Source organism: Coenobita brevimanus, chromosome 94, assembly GCF_032717465.1.
Source record: "Coenobita brevimanus isolate Jiangsu-jjx chromosome 94, ASM3271746v2, whole genome shotgun sequence".
Taxonomy (NCBI): Eukaryota; Metazoa; Arthropoda; class Malacostraca; order Decapoda; family Coenobitidae; genus Coenobita; species Coenobita brevimanus.
In genome coordinates, this window is record NC_137047.1 from 18,490,664 (window position 1) to 18,506,941 (window position 16,278).

A 16,278-nucleotide genomic window follows, 5' to 3' on the forward strand; every position below is an offset into this window, starting at 1 on the left:
ATTTCGGCTTCATAATCACAGTGCAGGTGTTCCTTCTTTCTCGCATAAAAAAAAAAAAAAAAAAAAAGATGTATGGAATATTTGGCTGGTTGTAGATTATGAAGCTAATTATACTAAAGTTTCAGATGAGTGCTGTTGTTTGTCTTGCAAAATTGGTGTTAGTTTCGAACTAGTGTTGTAGATAAAAATGACAGGATTTTTATCAGGCCTGAACTACACGACCGCTAGCATATATAAAACAGGTAATGTACTGACGTTACTATATATTCCAGCCAGTGTTTATAAATCGAAGTACTGCTTGTGATTTCTCATGACTAAAAGTAGGTGAAATGTATGTCACTTATTTTAAGGTCCTCAAGAGCCGAGCGGAGACTTTTCATTGATGTAATGCAACCAAGACAAGAAGGCTTGCCATTAACCCTTAAATGTTTTCAGCTTCACTAGCCTAGCCTCGGGTCCCTACACCTCGCAGGAGGTAAAACAATATTGACAGCTTTTACCCGTCGTACTCAGCAACTCCTTTTCCTCCTCTAGATCAACATGTTACTTACCTTAGCCTCTTAGAAGCCTGACAGAAGGACGTCCGTAGATACTCAATAACTGCACTGGATCTCAACCTTCCACATTGCCTAAAAGCAACAAGCAGCAAAGCAAAGCAAGGACATAGACAAGCAACACATATGAATCCCACACAGACACATGGACACCAGAATATGCGGAAGACACGAATTAAAAGAGGAATCATTCTCCCGATGATGGTCTCTTCTTGACTGTCCAGTCTCGTTGTATCATTTAATTGTTTTTTACCCCAAATAAACACGACGCTGTCTTCACTGATGCCGTTCGCTTTGACCCGGACTTGATAGACCTTCTCAAACTGGGAATATATTTCCCCTGCGTATGAGTCCTTCTCGAACGTGAGACTGGGCAGAGATGGGTCTGAGGTGGGCCAGGTGACAGGTGGACAGGTGACGGTGGGGCAGGTGACAGGTGGACAGGTGACGATGGGACAGGTGGTCGGGCAGGGTGGACAAGTAGTTTCTGAAAGTGGGTCGGGGGATTATAAGGACAGGTGTATGAAAAGTCGAGGAATCTGGACGTAATGGGAGTTGCCCATTGGTCATGTGTGATGGTATTCGTCTTTGCGTCTTTGTGATCATGACGTACCAGGCTGTTTTATTTAATAATAAAAGCAAAGGTTGTCCAGACTGGGATAAATTACAACTGTTTTATAATATTGGCTCTTCAGTCTTGAAATCAAATGCTTAATTCATCAGAACAGAATAGGCTTCGTGTGAATAATGTGTGAGATCAACAAACAGCCGTTTATCATTTAATTTAATTCAAGGCTGAAGAGTTCTATGAAACATACCAAATAATCATAAGGTTATTAGGAAAGACAAGAACAAAATGACCAATAAGTGTAAATGGGGCGGGGGATAAAGAGTGAGGCCAGGGCTGAAATAAATATAATTCGTGTCCAAGGCTGCCAACTCCAGGCCCTCGTGCTGATAGGGTGTGACAAGTTAACTGAAGGGGTGCCACCAAGTAGTGTTATCGAGGTGCAAGGCAGACAGGCTAAGGTCAGCAGTGCCAGGTGATGTGCTTGCAGATTTATATGGATGGGAAGTAAGTCAAATGAGTTGGTGTCATTAGTAATAAAGTGTTTTTTTTCTCTCTCTCTCTCTCTTTAGCAGGATATTTTGTCGAGGCGTCTTGAGTCTCGCTGGGGCACGGAACAAAGATAACTGCTGTGGCTGGACACACGTGTGTCCTGAGGTCACGTCTAGGTCGGTCACAGTAGGACAAGTTACCTCAGAGCAGCTCGTACCAGCGGTAGTACAGGAAGAACACATGCCTTCTGTGGTTGGACAGGTGCAGTCAGGGCAAGTAACTTCTGGGCAGGTGGACGCCCCTTGGACAAAAGTAGTACATGGAGGACACGTGCCTTCTGAAGTTGAAGAGGTAGATGGACATTCAGGACAGTCTGTGGTTTCGGGACAGGTGATAATTTCAGGGCAGTCGGTGGTTTCGGGACAGGTGGTAATTTCAGGACAGTCGGTGGTTTCGGGACAGGTGGTAATTTCAGGACAGGTGGTAATTTCAGGGCAGGTGGTTGTTTCTGAGGGCAATGTAGTACATGGAGGACACGTGCCTGGTGAAGCTGACGCAGTGGACGGACATTCAGGACAGATGGTGGTTTCAGGGCAAGTGATGGTTTCAGTAGACATTGTAGTGCAGGGCGGACACGTGCCTTGATCAGTTGTGGATGAGGGCAAGGTGGCGGGCAAGGGGGGCAGGGTCACCTCCAATACGCTGGTGCTGCTGTCCCCTGTGTCGTCCACGCCCTGTGAGAGAGGACGTTTGGATAGACACACACACACCCGACGGATATATTTATATATATATATATACAGTAGGGTGGGTCAGAAGTCAACATACGAGCACACTTGACATGTCCTGAGCCCTCAAGTGCGTTCTGACTTTTGACCCACCCCTGACACACAATATTGGGAAGTTCTTACATTTCCTCCCAACTTGGTGTTTCTATTCCTGAGAGAAAGAACATCAAAGACCAGACAGATCAAGGCAGGGCTAAAACTACTGCTTCATCCCACACGCACCCACCATGAGCACTGTGACTTCATGCTACTTTGATATTTTATTTCAAGGGAAAATGATTTGAAACAAACGTACTTAAAGTGAACGATGTGAAGCATATTGGATCATTTCGAAGATCTATGTCAACTGCTGCTTTACAATACTTAAAAAAGGTACAGTGGAAAAATCGTGTCCCTATGTGAGAAAGAAAGACTTAGCTATGTAAAAACTTTCGGTAAGGCTGAATATTTTTCTGAGGCCTTCACTCACAGTAGGAGATGAACTGAAGAGAAAAATATTTTCGTTAGGTCCTTAGCTGTTTATTGTTTCAATTAGTAAATTTGCATACAATCCTTATCTATCCTGAATTGTTTACAGTACAGTTTTACAAAGGTGAGGTAAAGGAATAGTATGTGAAAGTAATATATCGTCAGAAGTGTCGGAAAAGGGAGAGGGAGGAGGACGTGGAAGGTTTCAAAGGCGAAAAATAGATCTTTATGCCAGCTTGTAAAGGGTTTCATTTCAACGCCACCTGCAGTTATTCGATCAGTCTTTAGATGAAACATTTTCATTTTAATCTTGCCAGCTACAGATACAAGCGATTTAATTCAGTCCATGAGAGATTTTTTCGAACAAGCGGGGTTAGTAATTGCCTTCATAAACCTGCTTGCTAATTAGGGGAGGGAATCACGGGATCACAAAAGCATAATAAAATCGTGTGGTAGCAGCAAGAAGACAATGAAAATGGAGTCCGCTGACTAAAGGGTAGTTAATGCGAAGTGAACTGTGGGTGTGGTTCTTAACTCTTTCGATCCGATTACATTTGTTTCCATTTTATTCTTACCAATTATAGCCGATTTTATTCAGCCCGGGGAGACGTCTTGCCCTCCCAGTTTAGAAAGTCTCTCCAAAACTGAATAAAATCGTCCGGAGATAGCAAGAAGGCTGCATCTAACCCTTCCAGTTCAGAAAGTCTCCCAAGCTGAATAAAATCGTCGAGATAAACAAAAAATTGCTACGTTTTCGGACTGAATGAGAGAACTATTAATACATTAGGCATCTTCGTCCCAGCAAAATAAATTCAAAGTAAAATGAGTCCAAAAAGAAAAGATTCATTTAGCTGATTTCAGAATAAATTTGAGATACAAGAGGTCGTAGGAAAGGGGAAAGTCGCACTGAGGAGATATCGGTGTACTGAAGAACAAAAAATGAGAAATCGGATAAGTCCTGAATAAGCTAGATGCGCGATACCTGCTTTACGATAACCAACATGAACCATATAAACTTAACTCTCACAAAATTTGCGATTTTTTCAAGTACTGTATAATCTTAGACCTCCACCAAACGACATTTATATAGATTAGGACACTCCTCTCTCCTATATCTCACCCTGTCAGCTCGAAAACTCTTTATTAAGCTGGATAAATAAAATAATACACACGTCTACTAAAGAAGGTTAAATTTTGGTGACACGAGCTGCCTCTGTGATGTCTTTGTTAGGTAAATGGTTAACCCCTTCTCTCCGAGGGTATCTCTTACGTTTTATTTCTGTTCTTCCCCCTAATGTTTTTCTTTTATTTCTTTAGGTCGATCTCTCATGGCGGACGCGTTTAACAGAGACTGTGCATAAGCCCTTCATGGCAAAAGATTTCCCCTAGAATAATCAAAGCAAAAGATGTTAAAAACAAATGAATAAATAGATATAAGTAAAATGAATAAATAAAATAAGGATAAAAAGAGCTACCGTGGTAAAGAAATTCTCCCCCTCAGTACGACGACCTATTACTTTAGATTACTCTTAGTACCCCAGATGGCTTTGTTTATTTAAGAAAGACGTACTGAAAGATTAGTTCGACTAGTTTCTCTGAAGCTGAATAAAATCGTCTGGCAGTAACCAGAATAAACTGAAAATGGTTTCCTCTGTGAAAAGGTATGATCATTTCCTTAGCTGGTATTTAATCTTCAGCAGTGAGAGAGAATGCATTTACCACTTCAGTTCAAGGACGCCATTTTACATTCTCCTTGCTTCCTTAGTGAGGATTTTAGTCAGTTAAGGATGGTCATTTCGGACTGGAAGGGATATATGCCTCCTTCATTAACCCCTTCGACACTAGGGAGCTCTCCTCAGGTAAGTAAAACCGTCTGATTGTAGCAAAACTATAAAATATAGTAGCATACCCTGCACGGATGGGTATATTTAAGAAATATTTCATCCAAACATTTTAGTCTCTGGAGTCATGGTGTTCTGAGGTGAAGAAGCAGTAGGTCTTTTTCTGTTTACGAAAAAGTCATTTCATTTACGAAAAAAGAATATATGAAATTATGCATGAAATTATGAACCATTTATATATAGATGGATCTTAACGTTTATACACGCAAAGATTGTATTTAATATTCAATCAGTACTGATAAGAAAGAACTTAATTATCTGATGAGCCAAGGCTTACATAATAATAATAAAACAAATCACGTCATTTTAATCACACAGGAGACTGAAACTGCCTGAAGACCTTGAGAAAACAGAGTATATACATATGTTGTTCCAGCCAAAAACAGTTGCAATTCTAAAATATAATGAAAACGTTTGCTTATCACGACTAACACAACACAAAGTATAATTCTGAAGTCTTAATCAAGGTTATAACGTAATATATATTAATACTTGTACTATCCGGCCTAAGCCTTACGCTAGTGGCAACACGTTCTAACCTATATCATTATTTTGAAATCTTCAAAAAAGAATGTACTCGACTTTATTCAATACGTAGGCTGTATACCCGGTTCATTCGAAAGCACGTGAGAAATTTGTAAAACTCTGATGGTATTTCTGAGACAAACTTAGGGCCTATACCCCTCTCGTAGTTCAAACTTTGATTTGCATGAAGAAAAGGAGAGAGGAAAAGTTTTTGCATTTCTCATGTCTAGCGACAAAAGCAAAAAATAGCTCATTATTGTTTTCCTATCCGAAGTAAGACTTGTTATTGTATTATGAACAAGAAACACAGGAGGATTCTATACTGTCCTTGTCCTTCCTGCTAAAATAAATAGTCACGACGGGTTACTGGCAGTAAAGTCTGTGAGTCCGGTCCCTGTGGTGTAGTTTGGGACTTTCCACATATTAGTTGTACTAACCTGCATTACAGAATACAGATATGCCTGTAAATTATTTCTTTATTAAATAGCTAGTTTGTATACATGAAATCTTTGTACTGGGATGAGATCAGATGTATTCAGATTCCAGTTAACTTGTGCCCAAGTTGTGAGCCTGTTACATGCAGGATATCTGCACGAGTCAAGCCCAAGACACCCAAGAACATCGTACATGCTGTCACATGAAGGTTAAGTGAAGCTTACATCATGCCTTTCTTTACGCCAAAGTAGTAACCATGCCTGGAAGCCTGCAAAAGCTTGTCCCTTCTTCAGATGATGAAAAGATATGGACGAAAAATCCAGTCATACCTATCTATAATATCCCTCACATCACTTGAGAACTTCATGCAATACAAGACAATCAAAACAAAAGGAATATAGTAATAAAAGCAATACTTACCGGAACCGATTATCTAGGCTTCATATGTAAGCTGATCCCTTTCCTAAATCATGAACATTCGAATAAGAAAATGAAGTGTATATGTACAAACAACAGCCTTTTGATTTGTTTCTGAGGTCTGCTTCATTCATATATCCTTAGTCTATCCAGTCAGTATAAGTCCGATTGTTGAGCTGGTTAATATCAATTATTTAGGCTTTGTACACGTTTATCACCAGTCTGTGTCTTAGGGCAGTATGATTAGGAAGCTAACTAACACCTCTTCCCTACCGATTTATTTCTGATTCTGCTCCGTTCCTGTGGACGTGCGTTATTTATTCGATCTATGTCAACACTGAAAAGATATAAGACGCAAACCAAGGGATATTGATAAGTAGCTTGGAAAATAAATCGTTAAGGGAGATGTGTTAGGGAGTCTCCTCACCCGACGAGAATACAGGCCTTAGCACCTATATCCTTCTCCTAATTGGGATCTTGTCTTGTTTGCATGCTTATCTTTTATCTTATATGCATAAGAGCATATAAGATAAAAGAACTAAACGAATGAAACCAAACACTGCTGAGGAGGCGCCGTTGTAAAGGCAATGCCTCCGACAATCCTCTGCTCTGATATGAGATGAAGGAAGAGGAGAAGGAAAAAGAAGAAGAAGGAGGAGGAGGAGGAGGAGGAGGAGGAGGAGGAGAAAAATCTAACAATCACTTAACAAAGATGACGTATGTATTTAGTTTTTCTTGCTTTTACCAGATTTTATAAAGTCTCCAGAAGGACTTAAGAAAGACCCCTGGTAATGAAGAGAGTTTTGAAGACCATCTAAACCTCTCTAATTCGAGAAATCTATCATAAGGTGAATAAAATCATCTCGGAATATCACTAAAATGAATAATACGCCACTGAACTGAAAGAGGTTAAAATATGGCAGGGGTATGGGGGGAGGGCTGAGAAAGTTTCGTAGTGAAGGCATTGTACACAGAAAGAAAACTTATCTCCAATTCTTATCCCCTAAATATTAACGAACTAATACCCATACATTTAGCAAGATTAAGGATAAATAAGAATCACATAGATCATAGACTAAGACTACATGTGTACGTGTGGGCCTAGGTTTTTGCAGGCGAAGACCTCTCACAGTGAAGGGGTGAGAAAAAACGTGACCATATATTCCACGAAAACCACAGATATTCAAGCCCGTGAGATCATAGCCTTCAGAGATTAGGGGAATAGGGGTGTGGGGGGCTTTCTAAAAAGGGGTAAGGAAAAAACAAATATACGCCCTGAACCACGAGTTAGATGTAAAATCCCATATAGTTTGCAAATGAAAGGATGGATCAAGAGAGATTGTAATACTGAGACTGGAATGAAGGGGGAAGTGGGGGGAGGAAGACCTCTCGTAGTGAATAAAATAAAGAAAGGAAAACATATCTCACATAATCACGAGGCTGAACCAAAAACCAGCGAAGTTACCAAGATTAAGAATGGATCAGGAGCCACTGTGATTACTTTTCCTCCTAAAAGCATACGAGGGGAGAGGGGAGGGGAGGAATCTGTCTTAAGGAAGGGGTAAAGAATATACCGTATACCTTCCAAAAGCACGAAGCAGGACTAAAAACCCACCCCGCGTAGTTAGCAAGATTAAGGATAGACTAAGAGGTGCTGCAATTCCTGTGCCTCCTGAGAGTGGACCAAAGGGAGCTGGTGGGAAGGGGAATGGGGGGAGGGAGGAAGATTTATCATACTGAAGACATGAAGAAAGGAAAAATACTAAATGCCCTCCAAAATTCACGATACAAACTAAAATCCCATCTAGTTGGCAAAATTAGGGATGGATCAAGAGGACTATGACCCAAGCCTGCTGGATGAGCGCGGGCAAAGGGGAGGTAAAGCTCACAAAATGGCCGCCTTGATATGTATATGCTCAGCGCGCTCGGGCAAGTGGGATCCTACTGGAGGCTGTTTTGATCAATACTCTGTTCACTCCTTCACTACGCTTTTGTATCTTAGTTTTCATGCCTGCTGACGATTATATTCAGTTTAAACGAGACTTTTGGAAGTGAAGGGTTAGATGAAGCCCCTTCAGTGCTACAATGTCTTTCATATCTACTTCTGGCTACTTCTAGGCGGTTCTAATTAACTTAGATGAGTCTTTGAAACTGATATTGCGTCTCAGTTTCCAGTAACAGAAATTATCTTCATATACTAAATGCGTGATTTCAGTACATGGGAATATTATCAACTGTTAGGTATATCCTTCATAACCCCTCACCACAAGAGGTCTCCTCCAAGATTAGTCAAATCATACTGTATAAGTGTGACGAAAACAATTTAGAAAAGGGGTCTAAGTAGTGTAAGGGATAAGGAAATCCAACACGTCGACAGCCTCAAAGGAAAATTATAGCGATAAAATTATGCACAAATAATGCGAGCGATTCGAATAGTAGTCATAATATGAACATTGTACACTACGAAGAGAAAACTTTCTAACAGTATGCAGTGAAACTTTGAAACGATGTCCATTATAAGTTGCAGACAAAGACTTTGAGCATGTGGGAAATAATCTCATAATATAGTGGAAACTTAAGAGAGGTCGGAAATTTATCCGTAGGTCTAATCTACAGAGAACAGTTTGGGAGAGACCACAGTCTTCTGACTTTTTTTTTTTTTTTTTATGTATATATTGTTAGGTGTTGAGCTTATATTCTTGAGATAAACAGTCTTCTGACTCTTTTTTTTTCGTTTATGTATATATTGTTAGGTCTAGAGCTTATATTCTTGAGATAAAAGATTCTGGAATACTCCTAAACACTTCACATAGTTAGGCATTTCTGTTTCTTTTGCTATCAATTGCCTTAAGGGTTTATATGCAGAGTGATATTGTTTCTTCTCAATCTTTAACTATTAACTTTGCTAATAATTGTAGTATATATGAAGGATTCTGATATTCTTTACTCTTTACTGTCACCTTCACTAATAATGAAGTGATAAAATTCGATTATTTCTTAATATGGTCGTATTGGAAGTAATGCCAAAACATTCTACCACAGTATGAAGCAATACTGTGGAAGGATTGCTGGGCCTCAGTGTAGGTAGGGATTGTCTAGTATATGACCATGAGAGGTAAAAAATAAAATGCATTATCTGAATCATCATCTACCCCACATTACGATGGCATCTTCTCCGTCTTATTCTAGCTACCTGCAGACTGTTTGACTTATTTTGGGAGACTCGCTCTTACTGGAGAGGTCAGTGAAGGTAGTCTTTATTCCCTGTAGTCTAGTGACGATTTTTTTATTGTATTCTTGCTATCTCCAGTTTTATTGAGAGACTTTTCGTACTGATGAAGTTAAATATAGGTTGCATTTATCTCTGAACTACAAGAGGTCTCCCTATAAAATCATCTGGAGGTTGCAAGAACAGTGAAAAAAAAAATACGTAGACGAGCTCAAGGCGTTCACCTCTAAACTATAAAAGGTCTCACCCCCTAAGCTGTATTAAATCGTACGCCAGTAGCCGAGAAGAATGGTGGGTGGGATGTAGTGATGGTGGGTTAGAAGGGTGGGATATTGAGACTGTGGGTGTATTGGTGGGTGGGATGCAGTGATGGTGTGTGAGAAAGGTGGGATGTTGAAAATGTGCGTGTGATGGTGGTTGGGATGCAGTGATGGTGGGTGGGATTTTAGGCTTGTGGGTGAGATGTTACGAAGATGGGTGGGATGCTGTGATGGGGAGGTACTACTGCATAGTGGGTGAGATGGTTGGGATGCTGAGATGAAATATATGAACACCTCTCCTTACTTGAAACGGTTAGTGTAGGTACGGAATAATGTTCATAAACACAGGTTTTACAAAGGCTGTGTAAAACTGAAACATCTATTGAAAAACGATGTTCAAAATCTCTATGCTTTTGTAAACTTCGGCATCGCAAAATTATAAAACCTAACAACTTAAATTCTATACAAGAAAATTAGAATAACACATTTTATAAAGAACTTAAAATTCCTGGTACATAGTGTAACTTTCTACAATCTCAGAATAAAGTTTTCAGACTCAGATTGAAAATAAATCAGAATAGCAAATTTAAACAGTCTTGAAAATCACAAACTGTACGAGAACTTCATTCTCTCAGAATCTATAAACTAGTTCTGAATTATATTATTTATAAAATCTGTTCGTGATTTTAATATAATCGAAACATCACAATCACAAAATTTATATGAAGTGTTCAGAACCACACAATTAATATTAACTTTTCAGCGTCCCAATACAGTATTTACAAAATTTATTGGGTTGCTAACTGTACAAAAAAGCTATTCATAATTACATTAAATACAAAGACTGTGTAGAGTACCAATACTTACAGAAACTTCATAATCCCACTATATATACAAAAAATTTCAAAACCAATAAATTTAGAAAACAGAGAATCCCAAGGTATACCGTACAAGGGTTTCAGAATCCTAAAAATCTTAAAAAAAGAAAAGAAAAGAAAAATAAGCTTCCTATTCCCACATTATACACAGACATTTGATCTGGCCATATGAGGCTAAGGTGAAGCACAGACAAGACTTACCTGGCAACATTCTGTCATTGCTCACTGTGGAAGTCATCCTTTTGTGGTCAGGTGGCGAAGTGTGGTAGTCTACTGTAGGTAAGTCTGAAGGGGCTACTGTCACCATTAATTTGGATTTTTATGTTTTGTTATGAACAGGTTTTGGTAGAGGAAATAAAAGAAATAATTGTCTGCCTTCTGTCTGTTTCTCTATACGTTTTTCTGTCTGTCTGTCTGCATACGATTGTGTGTCTGTTTTCTCGTCTGTCATTCTGTATATCCATATGCTTATCTATCCATACCCGTCTGTCTGTCTGTAGCTGTCTGTCTGATGCTGTGTCTGTCTCTCTATTCTATCTAGTTTTTCATTACCTGGTGCTGTTTCCTGCGAGGGGAGACCTTGATAAAAAGTTACTTGTGTATCTCAGTTCTAGCTGATCTAGAAATTGCCGTTCAAACCGCGTTTATATCAACAACAATAACACCAAACAACAATACTGCTACTGCTGATACAACTATTACTATAATGGTACCACTAATAATAATAATAATAATAATAATAATAATAATAATATCCACGTATAACATTTGTCTCAACCCCCATAAGATGCACTCCTGAGAGCTGAATATATATATAAAAAAAAAAGAGTAACTAATATATCACCTATATGTCTTCACCACATAAGCCCACAATCACCACCACAACCACCACACACGTCCGCATTCACCCCACCCTCCACACACACACATGCACCCATTACCACCACACACACACACACACACACACACACACACACACACACACACACACACACACACACACACACACACACACACCTTTCCATTCATCACACCTCCACATTCACCACACCCCCACATTCACCACACCCCCACATTCATCACACCCCCACATACACCACAACCCCATATTCATCACACCCCCACATTCACCACACCCCCACATTCACCACACCCCCACACTCCCCACACTTCCATACTCACCACACACCCACATTCACCAAACCCCCACATTCATCACACACTCATATACACCATACACGCACATTCACCACACACACACACACACACACACACACACACACACACACACACACACACACACACACACACACACACACACACACACACACACATATTCACCACACTCCCACATTCACCACACACCAACGTTCACCACACACCCACATTCACCACATCCTCATACTCACCACACCCTCACATTCACCACACACACACACACACACACACACACACACACACACACACACACACACACACACACACACACACACACACACACACACACACACACACACATTCACCACTCACCCACATTCACCACACCCACACACCCACATTCACCACACACCCACATTCACCCCCAATCACATATTCACTTCACCCCCACATTCGCCACACAGCCACATTCACCACACACCCACATTTACCACACCCCCACAATCACCATAGACACACATCATCGCATCCCATATCACCACACCCCCACATTCACCATTCTCCGTATTAATCTCACACGCACACACCCTTTCACCACTCCCTCACATTCATCATATCCCCACAGTTTCAATGCCCTTACATCCACGACGCGACCTTCTGCTCACATTCGTCGTACTTTCTGTTCACATTCAGCTCTAATGCATAGTCCCTCGGTTCCAGAGAGAGAAAACCCCATAGCATGATATAGGTGCATTTAACTATTACTGATATAGGTGCATTTAACTCTTATTGATATAGGTGCATTTAACTCTTACTGATATAGGTGCATTTAACTCTTACTGATATAGATGCATTTAATTGTTATCATCTCAAAAGTAAGAGTATTGAAACAGCAGATTCTCATAAAGATCTTGGAGTCACAGTGGGCACGACTTTCCATTTCTATCTTCACATTAGGTCCACTGTTAATAATGCAGCGGTTTAACTCCATATTACTTAAAATGTACTTTGTGTAGATACAGAGAGTTCATGTTTGACTCATAACCAGCCTCATGTAAGACTTCTGTTCATGGGTGTGATTACTAGGCGTATTAATGACCTGAAGCTACTGGAATCTGCACAAAGAACCTAGGCCTATCATTTCAAGTGCCTGACTGACGTATCGTATGCTGATCTTCTTAAAGAACTTCAGCTTTACTCTGTTCAGGCCCATCAACTGCAAGTAGGTATGATCAAATATTGGGTGATATTTCATGACAAATATGTTATCAGTCTCAACAGCATTTTCACTTTAGCTCCAGATGTAAACATTTGTGACCAGAGATGTAAACTTGCTCGTGTACACAGCTCCATCGACTGCAAATTGCGTTTCATCTCTCTGTGTTGACCACTGGGACACACTACCTGATAATGTTGATGCCCTGGATTCAACTAATTCATTCAGGTTTTCCTTACACCAAACTCTGGGTCTGTTATTCATAAACATCCTGAATATTTGTTTTCTATAATATGATCCCTGCATTACATCAAGTTCTGCTAAGGGTACACTTAAAACTCCACAACACTGCATACAGAGTGAACAGGAGTACCTGCATATCTGAGCTGCTCTTTACAGTCTTGAACTCATCCTCACTATGATCTGACAGAAAGCTGAGTAGCTAACCAAGTGAGTCAACCGGATGAGTAAATCGGTCTAGGGTACGTCTGCCTAACAGTAAAGGTAATTTAAACAAGTACCTGTACTTACTCAATATACCAACATCATTACTAGCATATAAACCTACACCTACTTCAACACTTTTCCCACACACCTGTCGCGTACCTGTGCATGCCTATGGAACCGTACTGAATAATGAACAATTATCTTTTCACATTTGCCACACATCCGTCAAAGTACATTCATCTCCTCAATACTGTATCTCGTCCCCAGTACAAACTTGGAGAACTCTTACACACACTATCATCATCATCGTCATTAACCTTTGTAGTCCCACAACAAGGTGGGACTATAAGCTCTCCTAATTTCCTCTGGTTTAATCACTTCAACATGATGACGTCAATTGTTCCATTCTTGCATTACTTCAGACGGTTTAATTTGCGTTTGTGGACGCCATTCGCACTAAATATGTTTAAAAAAATATCGCCGAATTTCTTCGACAGGGTGACGTCTTCTGCATTCATTTCATATTGATAGGTAGATGATGAAACGCAGAATTGTGGAGGTCTCTAGTGATAAAGGATATTAATCTGTTCATCCTGGTGTCGTGTTTTTCATTCTGACTAATCTATCACCAAACGTCAATATTAAACTTTGGGAGATCCTCCATCTGGGTGTTTTAAATCGGACATATTACATCCACCTACTTGCGGAATTCAGATTGTTAGTTTTGCTATTCCATCATACCTTAAAATTCTTAAGTTATCATCAGGGGAAAATTATGATTATCTACCTTCTCTACACTAGATCACCCATTTCCGATGATGTTCGTCGTTGTTTATCTTGTCTTGAATGGCCGTCCTGTTCTCTCTTTCGTGACGAAACTTAGAATGCCTTTGTAATGCTTCTGATAGCTACAGTATCTTAAACTCCTTTCTCTCCCTAGCCTTATATCAATTCAGATGAAGCAAAGACTAATTCCTTGTGTATTTTTAACAATATCCTCTCTATTCCCTTATGAATGTCCTGAATTTGTAGACATGACTCCTCTGCTTTCTCTGCTGTTGAGGGGATATACACTTGTCTCTTTCCTGCTAGCCTCTGGAAATACACTCCTGTGATTGGGGTTTGAAGATGGAGGATCAACATAAGTGATTGTTCTACAGTATATACGGCTAAAACTACACGCCTATGAATATGCATTGTGAGTGAGAATCGGGACACATTAACCTCTTCAGTACCAGAAAGTCTTTGATATATTTTCGCTACTGTATTTGTGTGCACCCACCACATCCTTCCTGAAGTGCCTTCACCACACAACCTCACGGCATCAGAGAACACACCTCACTCCATTTACTGTATGTCAGCAAAACACACACACACACACACACACACACACACACACACACACACACACACACACACACACACACACACACACACACACACACACACACGTGATATTTACTGTAACACTCACCTATCCTGCTACGCAGTCACATCACCTTATCACCTCATCAACCATGGCTTAACCTGGCTCACTGTCCCTGATTTTCTGCCAGCTCTAACTTTCAATTTTTGTTTCCATAAATCGCTGTCCAGTTTGTATTGTTATTTTTGTTTTCTATTTTTGGTGACTTCACTGATAGTTTTAGCCTGATGATGTCTTATTTTATACTTGTTACCACCGGGTCGACTATTTTCATTTTAATATTACACAGCATTTCTCATAGTAAAGGAGTAAAAAAAATAAACTAACTCCTACAGCACGGGTACGGTATTTTAGACTCTTTTCCTTTGTTTCTTTCTTCTTTGCATGAACAAAATACAAGACCGCTTTATCCAAGGAAGTATAAGTGAAGGTGTTTTTGTGTATGAAATCTCTATTTGATATCGTGTGTTTCTAGCTAATGAATTATTCTTACTGCTGTCCTAATAATTCTTCATTCTTTCCTCATAAACCTTTCATTGAAACATTTCTCGTTAACCTATCACTGAACCACCCTGTTAATCTCTCACTGAACCAACTCCCACTGAACCAACTCTAACTGAACCAACCCTCACTGAACCACCCTTCACTGAACCAAGCCTCACTGAACCATCCCTCACTGAACCACCCCTTCACTGAACCATCCTTCACTGAACCATCCTTCACTGAACCAACCCTCACTGAACCATCCCTCACCTAACCATCCCTCATTAACCCTTCATCGAACCATTACTCATTGAGTTATCATTCATTAACCTTTCATTGAACCAACCTTAATTGAATCAGCTTCACTGAACAACCGTCACTGAACCACAAATAAGTAACCCCTTGCTAGACCATCCCTCATTAACCCTTCACTGAATCACCCCTCAGTAAACCAACTTTCTGAACCATCCTCATTAAAACTCCCACTCGCTGAACTTCCTCGTTGAACAGGAACCTCGTTGAACGTACCGTAAGAATGAAGCTGACCCTCTCGAAGACCAAGATATTCTCATCCAGTTCCGTCGTTAGCCGCACCTCGCCATTGTCGGGGTCCAGGGAGAAGTAGGAGAGTCCGTCCACTGCAGGAAGGAGTTGGAGGCATGGAGAGAAGGGTTGGAGGGAGTGAGGGATTGGAGGCATGGAGAGAAGGATTGGACGGAGGGAGGGATTGAAATGATTGACATGGAGGGAGGACGGGGCTGGAGGGAGGGAAGGAATGGAAGATAGCTTAGAGGGAGGGAGGGATTGGAGACATGGAGGAAAGGTTTGGAGAGAGAGAGAGGGATTGCAGGCATGGAGAAAAGGTTTGAAGGGAGAGAGAGATTGGAAAGATAGACGTGGAGGAAGGGAGGGATTGGAGGCATGGAGAAAAGGAATGGAGGGAGAGAGGGATTGGAAAGATAGACCTGGAGGGAGGGTGGGATTGGAAAGATAGACGTGGAGGGAGGGAGGGATTGGAGGCATGGAGAATAGG

At 40.5% G+C, this 16,278-nt stretch overlaps 1 protein-coding gene across 1 annotated transcript in view; it reads right to left on the reverse strand.

Moving 5' to 3' along the window:
• Positions 1-16,278, reverse strand: part of LOC145412848 (uncharacterized) — a 68,936-nt gene that overhangs the window by 41,180 nt on the left and 11,478 nt on the right. The window contains exons 6-8 of the mRNA XM_080282648.1: positions 15,774-15,883; positions 2,156-2,348; positions 808-1,041 (exon numbers count right to left, since the gene is read on the reverse strand). Coding sequence (XP_080138774.1) covers positions 808-1,041; positions 2,156-2,348; positions 15,774-15,883 — 537 coding nt within the window. The remainder of the gene's footprint in view (positions 1-807; positions 1,042-2,155; positions 2,349-15,773; positions 15,884-16,278) is intronic.